The 18,583-nt window shown below is 32.0% G+C and overlaps 2 protein-coding genes across 2 annotated transcripts in view; both read right to left on the bottom strand.

The window, feature by feature from the left end:
* LOC107446160 (uncharacterized) overlaps positions 1 to 18,583 on the bottom strand; it is a 67,501-nt gene that overhangs the window by 45,332 nt on the left and 3,586 nt on the right. The gene's annotated exons all lie outside the window — the stretch shown is intronic.
* On the bottom strand, positions 6,655 to 17,338 carry LOC139426449 (histone-lysine N-methyltransferase SETMAR-like). The gene is made up of 2 exons (XM_071185360.1): positions 17,112 to 17,338; positions 6,655 to 7,948 (listed from the first exon to the last, which is right to left on the bottom strand). Exon 2 carries the CDS (start codon positions 7,761 to 7,763, stop codon positions 6,711 to 6,713), a length of 1,053 nt encoding a protein of 350 aa, XP_071041461.1. The 5' UTR covers positions 7,764 to 7,948; positions 17,112 to 17,338; the 3' UTR covers positions 6,655 to 6,710.

Below are 18,583 nucleotides of genomic sequence, written 5' to 3' on the forward strand. Positions count from 1 at the left end.
CAGAGACTATATATATATATATATATATATATATATATAATCTCCCGAGTCTTTCCCCAATGACTCGGGAGATGAGATATTTTTTTATATTTAAAACGATAACTAAGATTGTGTTTTAAATACCTGGATTTTGTTTTGAAATATTTTTCAAAAATGATACAAGTAATTTTAGAGATTTCTACTGCTTTGGGTTTTGTAAAATATATTATAAAGTGTTAGAGTAATAATGACTGAAATTTTTTTTATTAATTTTGAAATCTCTTAAAATGCTCAGCAGGAGAATATCGGAAAATTTGTACTTCACGTACATGTTTAAATTATTTATAAATAGGCGTGAGCAACACCAATTTTCGCTATGTATACTAAACTAAAAAGCAGATTTTAATAAATATAGTTTGCTTTCAGAGGAAAAAAAATTCCTCACAATGCAAAATGGCATTTCTGTCGGCTTGGCCAGGAGATCGAAGAATCTTAAGAATTGGCAAACAAATATTGAGGAAGCATTTTTTTGACTGATTCCTATCAACAAAATATAATGTTAAACAATGGAAATATTTCTAGATATAAAATTCCACTGCATAATTCCTATGATCAAAGGGAGAAAATTAAACTCTTTAAAGTTTCTCACAACTTCATGAAACCTTCATCATCACTTTTTAAAATTTTCCTGGTTTTGGCCAGCTTGTCAATAGAGGAGGACGTCCTAACTCTTCACATTATTTATGGCGGTAGCAAAACAACAATTAAGGATATTAGAAATTGTTTTGTTGTGCTTACTTTAACCCCTTGACACATCATTTCAAAACTCTGAACTGTGCGGAATTATTAATTTCTTGATATAGAAATGATCTTTGATTGCACTGTGAACAACAACTCGCAACGGAATGTTGACAGAGATGCCAACTGCTCCGGTCACACCCAAATAACTTTAAAAAAAACGGTAAATAACTGCAAACTAAATTTTTTTAAATATTTGACTATTTTTGCTTGCTTTTTAAAAGATATAGCATGTCATAACTATTATAAAATGGTAAATTGTATAAGCTTACGAATTATTCAGAAATAGTCGTGGATATAAATCTACTGAATTGAATTTATTAAACCAAGAATTGATAAATTACCACTGTAAAATATTTATTTGCTGTCCGGAGCAAGTGGTATTTATGAATTGAAGACGTGTGAGACTCGTCAATTATTGTTTTGACGTAAGAAAGAAATGACGTCTCCCAGACGTCTTTGCATGTCAAGCTGTTAAAACCTTCACTGCCGAACTAATATTTGGATCGGCAACTGAAAACCTGGGCTACTTAGTGCCCTTTTCTCATTCATCATGAAGCCCATTTATCACGAATGATTTGTCTTTGAGGTGCTACAGTATGGTTGACCCTAATACCATGCAACGCATTCTCAACTGTATCAAGTCACCTGGTGTTTCGTCTACGTCTTTCCTTTTTCCACGTTTTTTCCTTTTTCTCAGCAGTCAGGTGGGAGAAAGTGTCGAAAGGGAAGTTGAGTAAAAAGAAAGCTCTAGCTGAGTTGAGTTAAATATCCATAAGACATCGCTGCAGTTAAAGTTAAAAACTTGAAAGTGTTTAAGAGAAGAAAAACTGTGAGTATTAAAACGCAGGATGCATTTTAATACTACTGTTGATATCCGTTACACGAAGCGTAGGTTGACCGTTACACAATTTAAAAATTACTCACCTCCAAACAGTAATGTACATTGATTAAAGTAGCAGAAACTTGAACCTACTGACTAGCAGAAACTGGAAACTACTGACAAGTAGAAACTTGAACTTAATAACTGGCAGAAACTTGAAACTACTGACAAGTAGAAACTTGAACTAAATAACTGGTAGAAACTAGAAACTACTGACAAGTAGAAACTTGAACTTAATAACTGGCAGAAACTTGAAACTACTGACAAGTAGAAACTTGAACTTAATAGCTGGCAGAAACTTGTAACTACTGACAAGTAGAAACTTGAACTTAATAACTGGCAGAAACTTGAAACTACTGACAAGTAGAAACTTGAACTTAATAACTGGCGGAAACTTGAAACTTCTGACAAGTAGAAACTTGAACTTAATAACTAGCAGAAACTTGAAATTTGCCTGCGGGGAAGATGGGTCAACCGTTCGTGCACCTTTGCTGCCATTGTTTATCTATAATAATGCTTGCGCCATCCATGTACTGGAGTGACTATATGCCTAGCCATGTTATTGTCTTGTCTCTTTGAGTCACGTGAAATCCGATGAGTCAGTGAAAGCCCACCAAGTGGGATACGGTAACTAGAACAATTGAAAGTCTACTCAAATGGATATCTAAATCAGAAATCAAAATAGCTACATATGACCTGTAAAACTTTCACGTAGGCGCAAACTTTCAGATCGCCGAGAAAGATTTTTCTTAGCTATCCCAACCTTCATTTTTTAATGTTCCATCAAATCTTGGTCTTTGATGGAAAAAATTTTTTTTTTATTCACTATGATAAATCTATAATTCAAACACATACTAGTAAAATCTTGCCGATAGTTGTGCTACTTACTATTGGTGATGTAGCTATGTTTTTGGGAAATTTTTCTTATTTTAATTGTAATTTTATTACTACTTATTTTATTATACTAAATGTAATTTTATTATACTAAAAATATTCCCTAAAAATACCACAAATTAAAAGCTAAGCTTTTGGACACGATTCTGAAGCCGTAAAGACATATCAATAAAATAATAGTAAATACAAGGCTTTTTTAATTTTGTTTTTTAACTGTCGTTGAACGAGAGGAGCCCCAAAAAACCCTCCCATGGTAAGCCTGCTGGGAAGAGGACTCTAATCCATGATCCGTCAACCGATGACGATATTTTACGTCTGCAGGTGTGAGCCGGTTGCAGAATTAGTATCGAGCAGCCATCGCTGGGATTCGAACCTGAGTTACCTCATTGGGGGTTTAAAACTTCTTTTAGCTTTAATACCGGAAATGAAATCACTTTTAACTATCCAAATTTCGGATTGACCACTATGAGGAAAGTTAGTAACTTCTCTTCAACTTCATTATAAGTAATTTTGAAATTATTCTATAGGATCGTGATATTTACAACAAGAATTCTTTTCAATTACGGCGTCATTAAAAAATGATGTCAGTTTTCAACTACCTACTCTCATTTAGGTCGATGTAAGTTTTGCATAAGTAAGAAGAATATGATTTCTGAAATTTTTAAGCACGATCGTTCAAATTGTGCCAACATTTTTGCCATTTTAAATCTTCAAAAACACTGGCTGATGAATAAAAAAATTTTTACATATAGAAATCTTTCCATAATTTTTATCAACCCACATAGTCGTAGTGGATCAGGGGATAGAGTGCTTGCCTCCCAATGAGGTGGCCTGGTTTGAATCCCAGTTATGGCTTTTCGATATGAATTCCACACTCTGCTCTCACCGATCCCAGTGCTGACTTAAAATATACACTGTGGTAGACGAATCTTACCTTCAGGTTACAGATGGGAGGTTTCGTGGTTTTCTTCTCCAATTAACACAAATGCTTCTTATTTTTTTTAAAAAGTCGCAGGCGAATTTCTCCCATTACCTGATCCTGGAACTGCCTTGTCTTTTGAGTTGAGTTCAAAATTACAATGCCACGGAGTTGAACATTGGTAGTCATGAACTCAAAATTGAGTCGAGAGTTCAACAACTGTCATAAAAAAAAAACATGCAACTATCGTAAAAAAAACTTAATTAAACAATAAAATTCATTTTTCCTACTTCTTAGATAGCCACTACACATTTATGATCGATTTTAGAAATATGTATAAAAGATAATTACTATAAGCTGCTGCAATATCAGATGCCCCTTATACTCCTAAAATTATAAAAAATGCCACTTTAAACATTTATCCAAGTTCTAAACTGAACGATTCCTCGAAAAGTTAAAAAAAAAATTAAATAGTTCCGCTGCCTTACAATAATTGAAAGCTTTACGATTATTTTTTTTATCACGAAATGTTAATTAGCTTAATTTGTTTAAGCATTTATTTTTTCCATTTTGTTCTGCGAATTTCAATTATTGAAATTAAAATCAATACAGAGAAAAACATTTTGCCAGGAAATTTTAAATTGTTCTTAATTCCTTCAAATAAAAATAAACACAATTACCTTAAAGATAAAATAAGATTCATTAAAAAAAAAACGGAATGTAAAAATAATTTTACACAAAAATCCCTTTCATCTTTCTTTTTCTGGGATTTTATTACTTTAATTAAAACGATTTTATCAAATGAAAGCAAAAACACATTTAAATGATTAAATTATTTTCTTATTTACCTATTAATATTTAAGTAACTTTAAAAAACAGTCCTTTTAAATTTTTTTCTTCCTTTTAGTATTCAAAAACGAAGAAGATGTAAACGTTTAGAATCTTATCTTCAATTTACTTTAAATAGGAAAAAGCTACTTTGTGTATCTTAACTTTTTTTAAAACTTGAACTCAGTCCATTTACAAAACAGTCACGTCAATTCTGCAGCCTACCTTTGCAAAGATTCTTTCTCTTTTAACTATATTTAATCGCCGTGCCTGAAAGCAATCCAATTATCGCGAATGAAAAGTTTAAGAAAGTTAGAACTCGAATTAAGACTTGGAATCATTAGCCATTACGAATCTAATTTACAACACTTTTGTTCGCCAAGTCACATTTCGGTCGTCCTATCTTTAAAAAAGGAAGTATAAATATTCTAAAAATTTTTTTTAAAGTTTTCAAAAGAGGTTTTTCGTCGAGAATGATCATCACTATAAAGAAATCTGAGAATATTTTGATCATATAAAAGCGATTTAATACCTTTTTCCGAAGAAAAAAGTTAATGAGGCAAAAAATGTTTAAAAAAATTCAAAAAGAAACTTGAAAAAAAAACGAATTAAAGAAAAGAAAAGATATATTCAATGAGAAAGATGAAAAAAATTCAATAGTAAATTAATATATAATGAAGACTTAAAATGTTCACGGAAAAAGCATTGACAGGTTAAAAAAAAATTCTTTAATTATTCTTTTGTGCTGTGATAAAAGCTATTTAGTGGTTCAATTTCTAATCTTTTATAGATTCTTTATTTTTTTTATCTTTTCATGAAGAAGATTATTTTCTAATGAGTAATGAGTTCTTTTAATTCTTTAAAACTAGTTTAGTTTTTCATGCTTCCTATTGTTCAATTTAGTATTTTAGAATCAATTTTTTAAAATGCATTATTTTATTTCGTTTTAATTAATCAAGTTATTAAATATTGGGTGTTAAGATACAAAATATTAGTATTCTTTTTTTAATTCCCTTTTTTAAATATTATGGAACTTAAATTGCTCATTTTTTATGATAGTTTCCTTTATCATCATTAGAGTAATTTTTTATTGCATGAGGATATTAATTTTAAATGCTCAAGATTCATTTTAAAATAATATTTAATAAATTTAGTAAAACGAAAGTTCAATGGCTTTTAATTATTAGACTAAGGCTGCTTTTTAATTAGACTTATACGAATCATTAAACTTATTTTTACAATACAGTTCATTAAAAATAATTTAATCTTAGTTGCAACACTTAATAACAAACTATCCGTTATTTGAAATTTATGAAGAAAAAAAACTAGATAAAAAATGTAAGCAAGTTTTAATTATTTTTAATCCTTTTTAAATTAAATGAGTATTTTTTACTAATAACAAGACATATTTTTCAGAACATTTCAAACTTATCTTAGGCTCTCAAGGAACTCTTGTTCGGTATTTTGTTTTAATTTTTTTACAATTTTTTGTATTAAATTTCTTTTATATTATGCATATTTATTTTTAATTTTTCCTTGTATAATACATATTTATTTTTAAAATCTTTTGCCCAATCGTTTGTCTAATAAACTGACTCTCATTTTTATCCGTTTTGATTTTTTTAATATAAAAAATTGTAAGGAAACTGATTAAAAAATACGAATAGCGGACATAAGCTATTATTTTTTATCATTAACTATATCAAAATCTACCTTACTCATTCTAAATATCATCTGCACAGTTTAGTGAAGATTTTATCAACGAGTAGTGAAATAATAAAATCAACAGTAGTAGTGAAATAATAAAATCAACAATAGTGAAATAATAATATCGATTCTAGAAATATATTAAAATTGACAATATTGAAATATTAAAATCGACGCTAGGGAAATAATAATATAGATTGCTGTTAAATAACAGTCAGTAATTGTTTAAATTTGCTAACAACAAAAAATAATTTATCATTATAAGCACTTATTGATATTAATGCTTTTATTGATATGATGATTATTGACTTACGGGATTATTTGTAAATGTAACTAATCACAGGATTCATACGCTGCTGGAAAAATTATAAAGTGGTATCGCATTGATAATTTTAATGCTGAAACTTTTCAGTACTGCCTTCCACTTTACATTTAAAAACTTATAACCGATAGGTACTGGTCTGGATTTCTTTAGTTGGGACAATTATAGTATTCTGATAGTACAAACATAATAAAATACAGCTTTATTTCATTATCAATACAACTTTATAATTTTTTCCATGAGTATACGAATCCTGAGTTCAATATTTTTCTCTTTAAATCACTTGAGTCCAGCGTCTTTTTGAAACATTGATACGAGGGTTGCTATTCATATTTCTGGCCTAATAATGAAAAATCAAATATGTAGGATCGAAATTGGTTTTATTGTTTTTCAAAATATTCTCCATGATGATCAATACACTTTTGCATGCGTTTGAACCAATTTTCAAAGCACTTTTTCCAGTCCGATTGAGGTAACTCCAAAACATGCGTTTTGAATGCATCAACCGCTTCTTCGGGGGTCGAAAATCGTTGTCCACGTAATTTATTTTTGATGTGTGGGAATAAGAAGAAGTCATTGGGTGCCAAATCAGGGCTGTACGGCGGATGACCCATCAGTTCGATCTTTCGCTCCGTCAGAAATGCCTTTGTTTGAGTCGATGTGTGAGAGCTCGCATTGTCATGATGAAGAATGATTCGCCTGTTCTTCTGCTTTTTTCGAATTTCTCCGATGACTTCTGGCAAACAAATGGTCGTGTACCATTCAGAATTGACCGTCCTGCGTTGCTCTAACGCCACTGTTGCCACATGACCGTTAATGCCGAAGAAACAGGCAATCATTTGTTTCGATGTGCTTCTTCCTCGAACAACTTTTGTTGGTTTTGCCTCGTCTTGGAAGACCCATACAGTTGATTGCTGTTTTGTTTCCGGCTCATATGCATAGATCCATGATTCGTCACCTGTGTAGATGTTATACACAGCCTTTGATGTACCTTGAACGTATTTTTCCAACATTTCCTTGCACCAATCGACACGAGCCTTTTTTTGAGCGTTTGTCAGATTATGCGGGATCCAACGCGAACAAATTTTTTTTACGCTCAAATGTTCATGCAATATTTTATTGATGCTAGTCATACTAATGTCCAAAGACGCCTCTATCTCACGGTATGTCACATGACGATCTTGCTTTATCAGTTCACGCACAGCATCGATCTTTTCTGGCACAACAACGGATTTTGGACGACCTGCACGGGATTCGTCCTGGATCGAACATCGACCACGATTAAATTCGTTATACCAATTTTTTACAGTGCTGTAGGATGGCGCTTTATCGCTGAATAAAGAATTAAGTTCATCGAAGCACTCTTGTCTTGACAATCCACGTCGAAAGTTATGAAAAATAATGGCACGAAAATGTTCACGATTCAATTCCATTTTTTGAAAGAGAAGAACTTTTCAATTTACTGTCAACAACACAAATGAAGCTATAATGGTAAATCGTCTGCTGAATTTATGTTTAAAAATATCAAACTTTCGATTAAAATCGTCTGCGGTCGCCTAGCAACACTTACTGTTGCCAAGGCCAGAAATATAAATAGCAACCCTCGTATATTTTTTTCCTCGAAAAAATTTCGCAGTACAATCGCCAATAAATAAATAAATAAAAACAAAAAAACGGACTAAAATGGGTAATTTTTGATTTAATGATCGGATCTTCACGTTTTAGGACTCAATGGTTTGAGGGAGTGGGATCAAATATGCTAATTAATTAGTGCAGACGATATTTATACCTTGGACCCCTTAACGTTAAGTTTACTTTTTGCGTAACTTTTCAAGTGAATTGCAAAAGATTTTTCACACAATTATAAAATTAGTTTATCCAAAAATGCATTCTGGAAATACATTTTAGTAAATATTTACTATTTTTTATTGTTTCATTAAAATTTTGAATTGCAAGGTACAGAATTTTTTCCCCCTCATTTTAAAGTGCGTAATTTTACATGGCAAAATGCAAATCAAATTTCAAAGAAGTCGTATATTTAAATTCGATTACTCAGGAACTATTCGACCGATTTCACTCAAATTTTGTATTTTGCCATGTGAAATTCATACTTTAAATGCCATAAAAAATTTTATATAGTTTGTTCACCAGGAGTTGGCACTTGGCCCCGCCTTGATAACGTGGTATCCGACAATACTATTTTGTTATTTTTGGGAGAAGGATGTGAACAATCAATCCACAAGGCTGTTATTTGGCGATTGAAAGAAAAAAATATTTATTTCGTGATCTTTATGTGCATTTTTTTAACATTAAATATTTCAAAAGTTTGATGATATTTCCTTGTTTTGAGTGAAAAGTTTGTCCTTTTTGATACATTTTACTGGGAAAACAGCAGTAATTAAGTTTAAAATATATTAAAATAGCTAGAGTAATAAAAGGTATAATAGCAGATGATAAAGCGAAGTAAGTGGTTGAAAAATAATTCACTGCTTGCGTTTGGCGCTCATTAAGGGTTGATCCTGGTGAACGAACTATACCTTACATTTCAAACTTTTTTCAATTATTATTAAATAAAATATTAAAAAATAATAAATATTTACTGAAATTTATTTTTCGCGCGGAATGAACTTTGGGTAAATGATTGTTATAATTTTGCGCGATAAGCTTTCAATTCGCTTAAAAAAAATATGGCGAAATACGAAAAAGTAAAATCAACTTTAAGGGGCCCAAATTTTGGATCGTTCTTCTAACCAAACTATGGGGACCACATTTCCCAGATTGCGGCTACCCCCTATTCTTTGTGGGTCAGAAATTTGAATCCGTCGATAAAACGGTTTGTTTATTCAGAGAAAGTACGTTTTACGACTGAGTCGTAACATGAAATATAATCTGCACTAATTAATGAGCATATTTCAGGTCAACCCCTCGAACCTTTAAGACTGAGTCCTAGAACGTGAGGAATTGTTCATTAGATCAAAAGTTATTCAGAATTATCCATTTTTTTGGTACCCTGTACAACTGTTTTATTATTGAATTTTATTTCGCGGAAAGAAAATGATTCTGTCTATCATACTTTTATAACATAAAAAGTGCGGGCGCCTTGTTCATATATATATATTAGAATGACACCGAGAGGTGGAAATAACCATATTTCCGGCGCCAGACTATATGTACACTCCTCAAAAGTGAAATTGTAACACCAAGAAATAATGCACGTAGCGCCATGCAAATTTCAGGAGCGATAGTAGTGAGATGGTAAATTTGCGCACGCATCTGATCACGTGGTACGCATATTCGGACTATAAAGGCCAGCAACTTTCCCTTCTCATAAACGGCATCTGAGGTTTTGCGTAGCATTTGCGACTTTCGAAAAAGCGTAGAAAATGCCTCTGAGACGTCGGCGAGCTCAATACCATCAGTTAACGACCGGGGAACGTGACCGTATTATCGAACTCCATGAACTTGGTTTGTCGCTGCGCGCAATAGCAACTCGTGTTGGGCACAACGTGAGTACCATCCAACGTTGTGTCACACGATGGATTCAGGAAGGTCTACGTGCACGCCGAAGAGGAAGTGGTGCGCACAGGTGCACGTCAGAGCGCACAGACCGGCGTATTCGCCAGTTGACTATTCGAGACCCTTTCTCCACGGCACGTGCCATCCGAAGCCGGTTGCCTTCAGGAGCAGGTGGATCTGTGTCCACCCAAACCATACGCAACAGATTGCATGAAGTACAGTTACGTGCACGGGTACCAGCAACAGGGGTACCGTTGACCGCTTTACACAGGGCTAGACGCCTGGCGTGGTGTCATCGTCATCGTACCTGGACCATCCAATGGCATCGGGTATTGTTCACGGATGAATCTCGTTTCTGTCTGTGGAGAAATGACGGCCGTCGACGGGTATGGCGGCGACCCGGAGAACGCTACGAACCAGCCCATTACGCCGAGCGTCACAACGGTCCTACACCGGGCATCATGGTTTGGGGTGGCATAATGTTTGATCGCAGAACGCCCCTGGTACACATTCACGGCAGTTTGACAGCGGACCGCTACGTCACACAAGTTGTGTATCCCGTTGTTCTGCCCTTGTTGCAGGGCGCACCCAACACGGTATTCCAGCAAGACAATGCCAGGCCGCATGTCGCACGGCGAACTCTTAACAGTCTGACTGGATTTGACATCCTTCCCTGGCCTTCAGCCTCTCCAGATCTGAATCCCATAGAACACCTATGGGATCTCATTGGACGTGGCATGAACAGAGGACCAATGGCGCAAACCATCGATGATCTGCGCACAGCAGTGGATGTGGCTTGGCAAAGGTTACCTCAGACAGCCATCAATGGAGTCATTGATAGCGTGCCTCGCCGGATTGAGGCCTGCATAGCTGCCCGAGGTGGCCACATTAGATATTGAATAAATTGCTTTGTAATGATTTTAATAGTCTGTTTTTTTAATCATTTGCATATCCATCTCACTACTATCGCTCCTGAAATTTGCATGACGCTACGTGCATTATTTCTTGGTGTTGCAATTTCACTTTTGAGGAGTGTAAATGATATTTATTGAGACATATTCATGAACATAACATTCGAGTGAAGCAAATTCGTTATGCTTCTCAATAAAAGTAAGGGAAAATATTCCAAAGTGAATCCGTAAAATATTTCATTTTAGTGAATAAAGGAAATCTTTGTAATTATAATTGGTCTATTAAATAGATTGGGGGAAAAAGTATTTCTCACGAGTTAGCATAGGGGAAAACGTCAAAATGTTAATTATAATGCATACTTGAACTAAAAATAGAATGTAAGACAGGATGTGAATATTAAAGAGCTCGTCGAATTGAAGAATAAATTGAGAAAAATAATTACAGAAGAGGAATAACATAAAAATATTAGTAACTCTTATTTATTTGCTTAATTATTCAATAATGACTGTCACCGTGATTTACATTGCAAATTATTCTTGTTCAAAAATATTATTCATAATTTATAAATCTTCCATTGCATTTACTTACGAAAAAAACTAATAAACAATGAACTATTGATAATAATAGAAACTAAAAACTAAACTAAAAAAAACGAATTTAAAAAAAAAAAAAACAAATACTAATAACAAGGCTAGAATAAGTTGATAATTTCAGTCTCTTATATTAGAATTTTGTTATTTATTAACTATTTATAACACCACTTTTATTAATTTTAGTCGCCTGTCCCTGCAATCATCACGAAACTGTTTTACTTTGAAATAGGTCCCTGTGGAAATAAACCTAACATATCTTTACGTATGCTAAAATTATTTTTTCATAATTCTAGTTTTCCCTGGATGCCGTCAGGATTAAGCTCCGCTTATTGTTTTGACATTTTAAAGTAAATATTTATGCTTTTAAACATAAATGTTGCTAACATAAAAAAAGAAAAAAGTCCAACTACTTTATTAGCTAGGAAAATATTAATTAACTAAATAAATACTTAATATATAATAACATACTTTTTTTTCCATTTTAATTCGTCTACCATTTTTTAATTTTTTTCCAATCGTTTATGAGCACTGTTAAATAAAATGTTTTTAATTCTTTAATCAAAAAAATCAAATGATTTACGTTTTTTTTTTGGCAAACCTTTCTGAGATTAAAACAAATTAAGGAATTAAATAAATGAAAAATCTCTTTTATTTTCTAGACAGTGTGATTAATTGCTCTCTCAAAAACTAATTTTGCATTCATTTAGTCAACGAAATTACAAAAGAAATCTAATAAATTCACATCTTTAAGTATTCCCATTAAATCTTGATGAAGTGGGGATGTCGATTGATGATTATCGCTTCCACCCAATTAGCCCCTTTCTTCGGACTTTGGAAGAAGACAAATTACAAAAAAAAAAGTAATTTTAATTTTTTTAAAGTTCCTATTCATTCTCAGGAGCCTATAAAAAATTATACTTTTTTTTTCATTTTAAGGTAATGAAAAACTTTTCACTTTTTCTAAAATTATTCTTCGCTTAAACCCGCAGGGGCCACTTTGGATGAAGAATAGAGCAATTTTCTTTTTTAAGCTTCTAGGACTGCAGTAAATTTTCATTTAAATATAATTATCTTTTTGATTTGTTTCTAAGCATTTTAAAAGAAAAATAATTATAATACAGAAAGAAGTAATTCTCGTTTCTTTACTCGAGCAATTTTTTTAAAAATTTTTATCTGTCGTCGCTTTGAAAACCTATTTGTAGCTTGCGAGAACTAGTTTTATTTTATCAAGATAATTTTCCAAAAATGTATTGAAATGCTTTTAAACTTAAATTGAATATTCAAATAAATTATATTTAAATTACATTGCTAATAAATGTGATATTTTAACACGCTCGTTGCCGATCACGCGATATCAAGCGACGAAAATACTATTTTTTCGATATGATGTGACGAAAATATGATGTTATATGTACAATATTACTGAAAATATGATGTTTTACCATGACAATAACACAATAATTATTAAAATGAACGTATTGTAAAATTTAAAACCCGAAAATGGTTGTTAAAATAAGAAAACTCCATGTGTACTCGGCTGACAATGAGCGTGCCTACCTTTTTCACTCCGATGTCACCTCCGTTTCTCATTGAAAGTGATTACTCTAAAACTTAAAATTTTTATATATTAATACTTATTAACCACATTATTTTGTGAATTTTAAAAAATTGCATTTTGAAAAAAAAAGAAATTTGTATAAAATTATTTAGTGTTTACGTTAGTACGCAAAGTGTAAAAAGTTGAAGTATTCTCAGAATTGATCAAGTTTGAAGGAAAATTTTATGTCTTAAGTTTTGACCTCAGCAAGGGAAATTATGTTAAACAATTTCTAGCTGGTTTTTGGAAGGAATATGAAATAATTCTTAAGTATAAACAATTCAGCGCTGTTATACGTTGTATCGAGCACTCAACAGTCTTTCATGTATGTCATAACTGTTAAAGAATATTGGTAGTTATATACATTTCTTCCGCAATGCAAGTTAGATGAAGTGATTTTCTTACCAATTTTTACTCCCTTTCAAGTTCATAATTCTGTTAATTTACCAACTAACATTCGGATATTCCGGAAGATCTTATTTTTGTACTTAAGGCCTGGTTTCTTAGGACAGGACGCCGTCAGCTGGAAATCAGCGCTAACCTCTGATTGGTCCATTTGTGAGTTTGAAAGTATACGTCATCGAACGCTCATCTTGAACTACAATTGCCGTCCAACTGAACTGCAGTTGGATTACAACGTGACGTTAACCACAGAAGCAATGGCGGACAACATCCAACTGCACATTGAAATCAGTCAAGATTTTGATTTTGACATTAAACATAGCTTCTTCATTAAACATAGCACTCTTCATTTAGCTCAGCCATAATGTGTTTTTTCCTGGACAGAATCATTATTTGTACTCTAAAACACTGGTCGACAATAACAAAATCAATACAAATTCAAAATAAATATTTGTTTACGTTATTAACGCATGCGCGATGAGAGATAATGCGTCCGTTGGACCGACTGCTCAGGCTGAGCTAACAAAAAAGTATTTTTTTGGCGTCAGCTCTACGTCAACTTTCCGCTGACGCCCAGATAAGGCGCTAGTTCTAAGAAACCAGGTCATGAGCTAACAAACCAGTATTTTGTTGGCGTCAGCGGGAAGTTGACGTCCCGCTGACGCTCAGATAAGGCACTTGTCCTAAGAAACCAGACCTTAAGTGTGGTAGTAAGGATGCCACAGGGGACAAAAAATATAAAAAGTGGTAGAAACTCAATTTATTTTTGTTTATTCATTATCTCTTTCATTGTTCGATCGTATGACTTATATTTCAAATTACTCTCATTTGAAACAAAAACAATCTTTAAACTCAGTTTCAGCAGTAAATTGTTAAAAGTTAACTGAAACAATATGCTTGGAAAAACCTTCTAATTTTGATATATTTTATTAAAACGAGGTATTAAGACCTGGAAAAAGTAAATAGTGGGAGATAAGATTTTCCAAAACTACTGAGAAATGCTAAAACTTATCTTTTATTTGCGAATCACGAAATGATTATGAGGTATATTTTTGCACCCATACTTATTTCCTATAAATCAAATATTCATTGGTGGCTTAAAACATCTAGATTTAGGTAACTTTTGCTGCCACTTAAAAAAATTCCAGTCCGTGGGAACCCCGTGAAAGATTGAATTCTATTAGTCACCACCTTTTGCATTTTTAGTAGCCCGTGGCAACCCGTGGCAATAGCGAAATATCAAGCATTAGCAGGGTTGCCACTGGCGAAAAGTTTTGTAAAATGCGGGAGGAAAATTCCGTTATGTTTATTTATTATCTCTTTAATTAGTGTTTATTTATTATCTCGTTATTATAGTTATTTATAGTGCATACCTGCCAACTTTTAATCCTTTCGAGGATGATTTTCCTAAGTGGTAATAGAATGGAATTTAAATTACGATTTTAGGCAGACACATGCGATGTATTTTGAGAAGGCTTATGCGGACTATCACAACAGTATTACATATTAATATATGTGCTTAATTATTTTAAAAATAGTGGTGGTCAAAAAAATTATAAAATTAAGCTTACAAATGCAAGGAACATATAGAAAGCATACTTTTTACTACCACTTTAAATATAAAAATAAAATTTTACGCCAAATGCGTAAAAGTTGGCAGGTATGATAGTGCACTCGTTATGTATAGTGGTTATTTATTATCTCCGTCTTAACTACCACCATTACATAGATTTCGAGCAATACATATTTAAAGCAAGAACATTATTTGCATTCCCTAGAACCACTCAGATGAATTAGTTGGAGCCCCTAGCGGGGCTGATGCTAAGATAACCAACACATATGAGTATGAGCATTCCCTAGAAGCATATCACTTTAACAGAGATGCCAACTTGCTCCGGACAGCAAATATATATTTTAGAGTGGCAGTTTATCAATTGTAATTCTTGGTTTAATAAATTCTATTTAGTGGATTTTTATCCACCACTATTTCTTAATAATTCTTTGGTTTATATGATTCACCACTTTATAGTACTAATGTCATGCAATCCCTTTTTAAAAGCAAGCAATAATAGTCATATATTTGCAAAATTTGCTTTTTAATTATTTACCGTTTTTTTAATTATTTTGGCGTGTCCGGAGCAGTTGGCATCTCTGCTTTAATGATGACTCTTACTTACATTTCAAACTAGTGAAGACGAATCGGTCATCACGCCAAACACCGAGATTACACAGATATCAAGCAAGTATTTGCATTCCCTTTCAATAGAAAATAAAACAAAAACTTTTCTAAAAAAAAAGTAGCTAATTTTAATCTGTTTCACTAAAACAGGGTTCCCGCGGTCCTGAAAAACAATTTTTAGAGGTGGTTACACAGAAATTAAAGTTTCGAAATGTGATTAATTTTCGTTACCACTTTTTAAAATTTACAAGGCTCGCTGGAACCCTGTAAAAGTTTGGATTTAATTAGTCACCAGTTTTTGCAATTTTAGTCGCCCGGTGCAACCCTGCATTCATGCTCAATTCCTGTATTAACAAATTATATTTGATATACTTTATACTATCCCCATATTTTAAAGTTGCCACTGTATTTTAAACCTGCGTAAAATGGACCAGCTGTTCTTCTCTATGTATTATTTGAAGGTGAAAGTTGAATTAAGTTTTGTCTATAATACCTTTTCCATAGTTGCTTCGTTACAACTGGGAAAAAGTTTGATTGAAGCACTCAAAAGTTGGCAGGTATGATACTGGCATCAGTTTTAAAAACTAGCGACGATCAGGGAGTAAAGAAGAAAATAAAGAGCAGACGTATCTCAGTAAAAACTTTTTCATGGGGAAAAATATTTAATAATTTTTACAAGTATTATAATACCATCTGGAGATGGTATTTAGTAGAGAATCTCGGTGGAATTGTCTATATTTTGGTAGATTGAAGCAGTGAGAGCATACAAAATATGAGTTCTCATATTTTTGAACTAAGATATTTTTCAGATTTGTTGACGAATTCAAAAGGTTCGTCAAAATTCGTCAAAATTTTAAGAGTTATAGCCAAACGTGTGCTATAAAATATATTAAAAGCTGATACTTAAGTTTTTTCTTGATCACCAAAACATTAGGAAACTTACTGTATGCAGAGATGCCAACTTGCTTCGCTATATAAAAAAAAATTTCTAGTGGTATCGAAATGTAAGTAATTTTCAGCTTTATTTTTTTTTGAAGTTAAGAAGTAATTTTTCCACCACTACATCGAGAATTCAAAGTATAAAACGCAACTTTTTAGCAATTACCTCGTGGTGATAGTTTTACAGAATGGGCGTAATTATCCTAATTTTACACACTTAACTATTCGCTACCAATTTATTGAAGCTTACGCAGAAAGCGGAGCTGTTTGAGATCCCTGTGCATATATAGTAGTCTGATACGTGCTGGATGAATATTATCTAAATTGAATTGGTTTCGAAACTAAGCATTTTCAATCAAAATACATTAATGAGTTTGCTATCGCGTGAATATTTTTAACGGGTATTTGAGAGCTCTTCAAATTATTGCATAATTAAAACGTAGGCAAAGGAAGAACTAAAAAAAAAATAGTCAAAATCTTTAATTTTCTTCTTTTTTGAATAAAATATCCATGACTTAAGTGGCTTTATTAACTACGTAGCGTATGCCTCTTCAGATATATATAAAATATTTTGTAACCATGAGTTTTTTTGATGAGTAAAAAGAAATTGAAAAGCTTTTGTATTTTCTAACTATGAGATTACTATTATTTGTTTTGTTTCTAGATAAAAAAAACTGCCCTGCTTATAAATTATAGTTAGCCCTTTAAACTCCGAGAACTTTAAAATGATGTTGAGCCAATATAAGCACTGAATCCTGTAAAATACATTACATATACAGCACTTCTAAACAATTTTTAAAATTCTTAAAATAATGTGGTTACTACAGTTATTAAGGTATACATTTTTTATATTATTTAGAATGGTAACTGTTGATGGTGCAGAGTGCAAAGGTGGTGAGATAAATATATATATATAATTATATATATTTATATATATCTTAATCTAAAGAAGATTTTTTTAAACCATTACTTATAATTACTTAAGCTATTAACACTCAACATTAGTACTGGCAATAGCAACTGTTGAGGAATAAGATAAATATTTCAGACATCAGTATTTTAGCTTTTTTATTGACAAATTTTTTTTCTTTTTTAAATCTCTTCAACAAATACGGATAAATTTGAGAATATACGGACAAACATGAGATAGTCGCAAAATACAGGAGTCTTCATTAAAAAACAGGAGACTTCGTTAAAAAGCAGGAGACTTGTTAGGTATAGTAACATTTGGATATGTAGCTTTTTTAATTTTTTTTATTTTATAAATCTTTTAGAAACTAGTTTATATTTATGAAACATCAAAATGTAAGGAAAGGAATTGTTAAAAATAAAACAATATAAAATCAGAAAAAAAAGGAAAAAAAACATGAATGGCCAAAACATATTTATTCTACGAAATGAGTAAAAGCAAAAACATCAAACCGCTCATGGATTGTAGTAAACTGTTATTTTTTTAAAATTTGTTTAGTGTTTTAAGATGTCATATTATTTTTATATTCAGTGAAAACATTTTTGATTATTGAAAGCAAAGGGAATTACTGTCAAAAATATTTATAATGTAAACTTTGAAACAGAAAGCTTTGTGTTTACTAGAATTTTAAGTTATTAAGATCATTTCTTACATCTTTAAACTTATCAACTAAATGTGGTAGTAATCAGGGATGAGAGTAGTCAGAAAGTAAAAAAGAGGAAATCCAAGAATATTTATATATATATATATACATATAACTTGTAATCCATGTGATTATAAATCCCGATATGAGGCTTTTAAAACACGTGCATATAAATCTCTACATCGAATTTAAAAAATGCGAATCATGATGCGTAATTTTTAGATCAAGATGCATAATTTTAAAATCCGCGATATAACAACCGCAAAAACGAATCACGGCATTGGATTTTAAGCTCGGGTAGCTACATAGGGTTTTAAAAGCTCGTAAATACAAATCGCGAAATTGGTTTTTTAAATCTCGTAAATAAGAATCGCAATGTTCAATATTTAAATGGCCTGAATAAGAATCGCAACGTTCAACTTTTAAATCAGGTAAATACGAAAATCGATGTTTGATAATAAAATCGCGATTTTAAAAATGCAAAAATACAAAACACGATATT

The sequence above is a fragment of the Parasteatoda tepidariorum genome, chromosome 9 (assembly GCF_043381705.1).
Source record: "Parasteatoda tepidariorum isolate YZ-2023 chromosome 9, CAS_Ptep_4.0, whole genome shotgun sequence".
Classification (NCBI taxonomy): Eukaryota; Metazoa; Arthropoda; class Arachnida; order Araneae; family Theridiidae; genus Parasteatoda; species Parasteatoda tepidariorum.

Bases quoted from the DNA above. Each gene is read 5' to 3' on its own strand.
- LOC139426449 (XM_071185360.1), bottom strand. From the start codon at position 7,763: ATGGAATTGAATCGTGAACATTTTCGTGCCATTATTTTTCATAACTTT.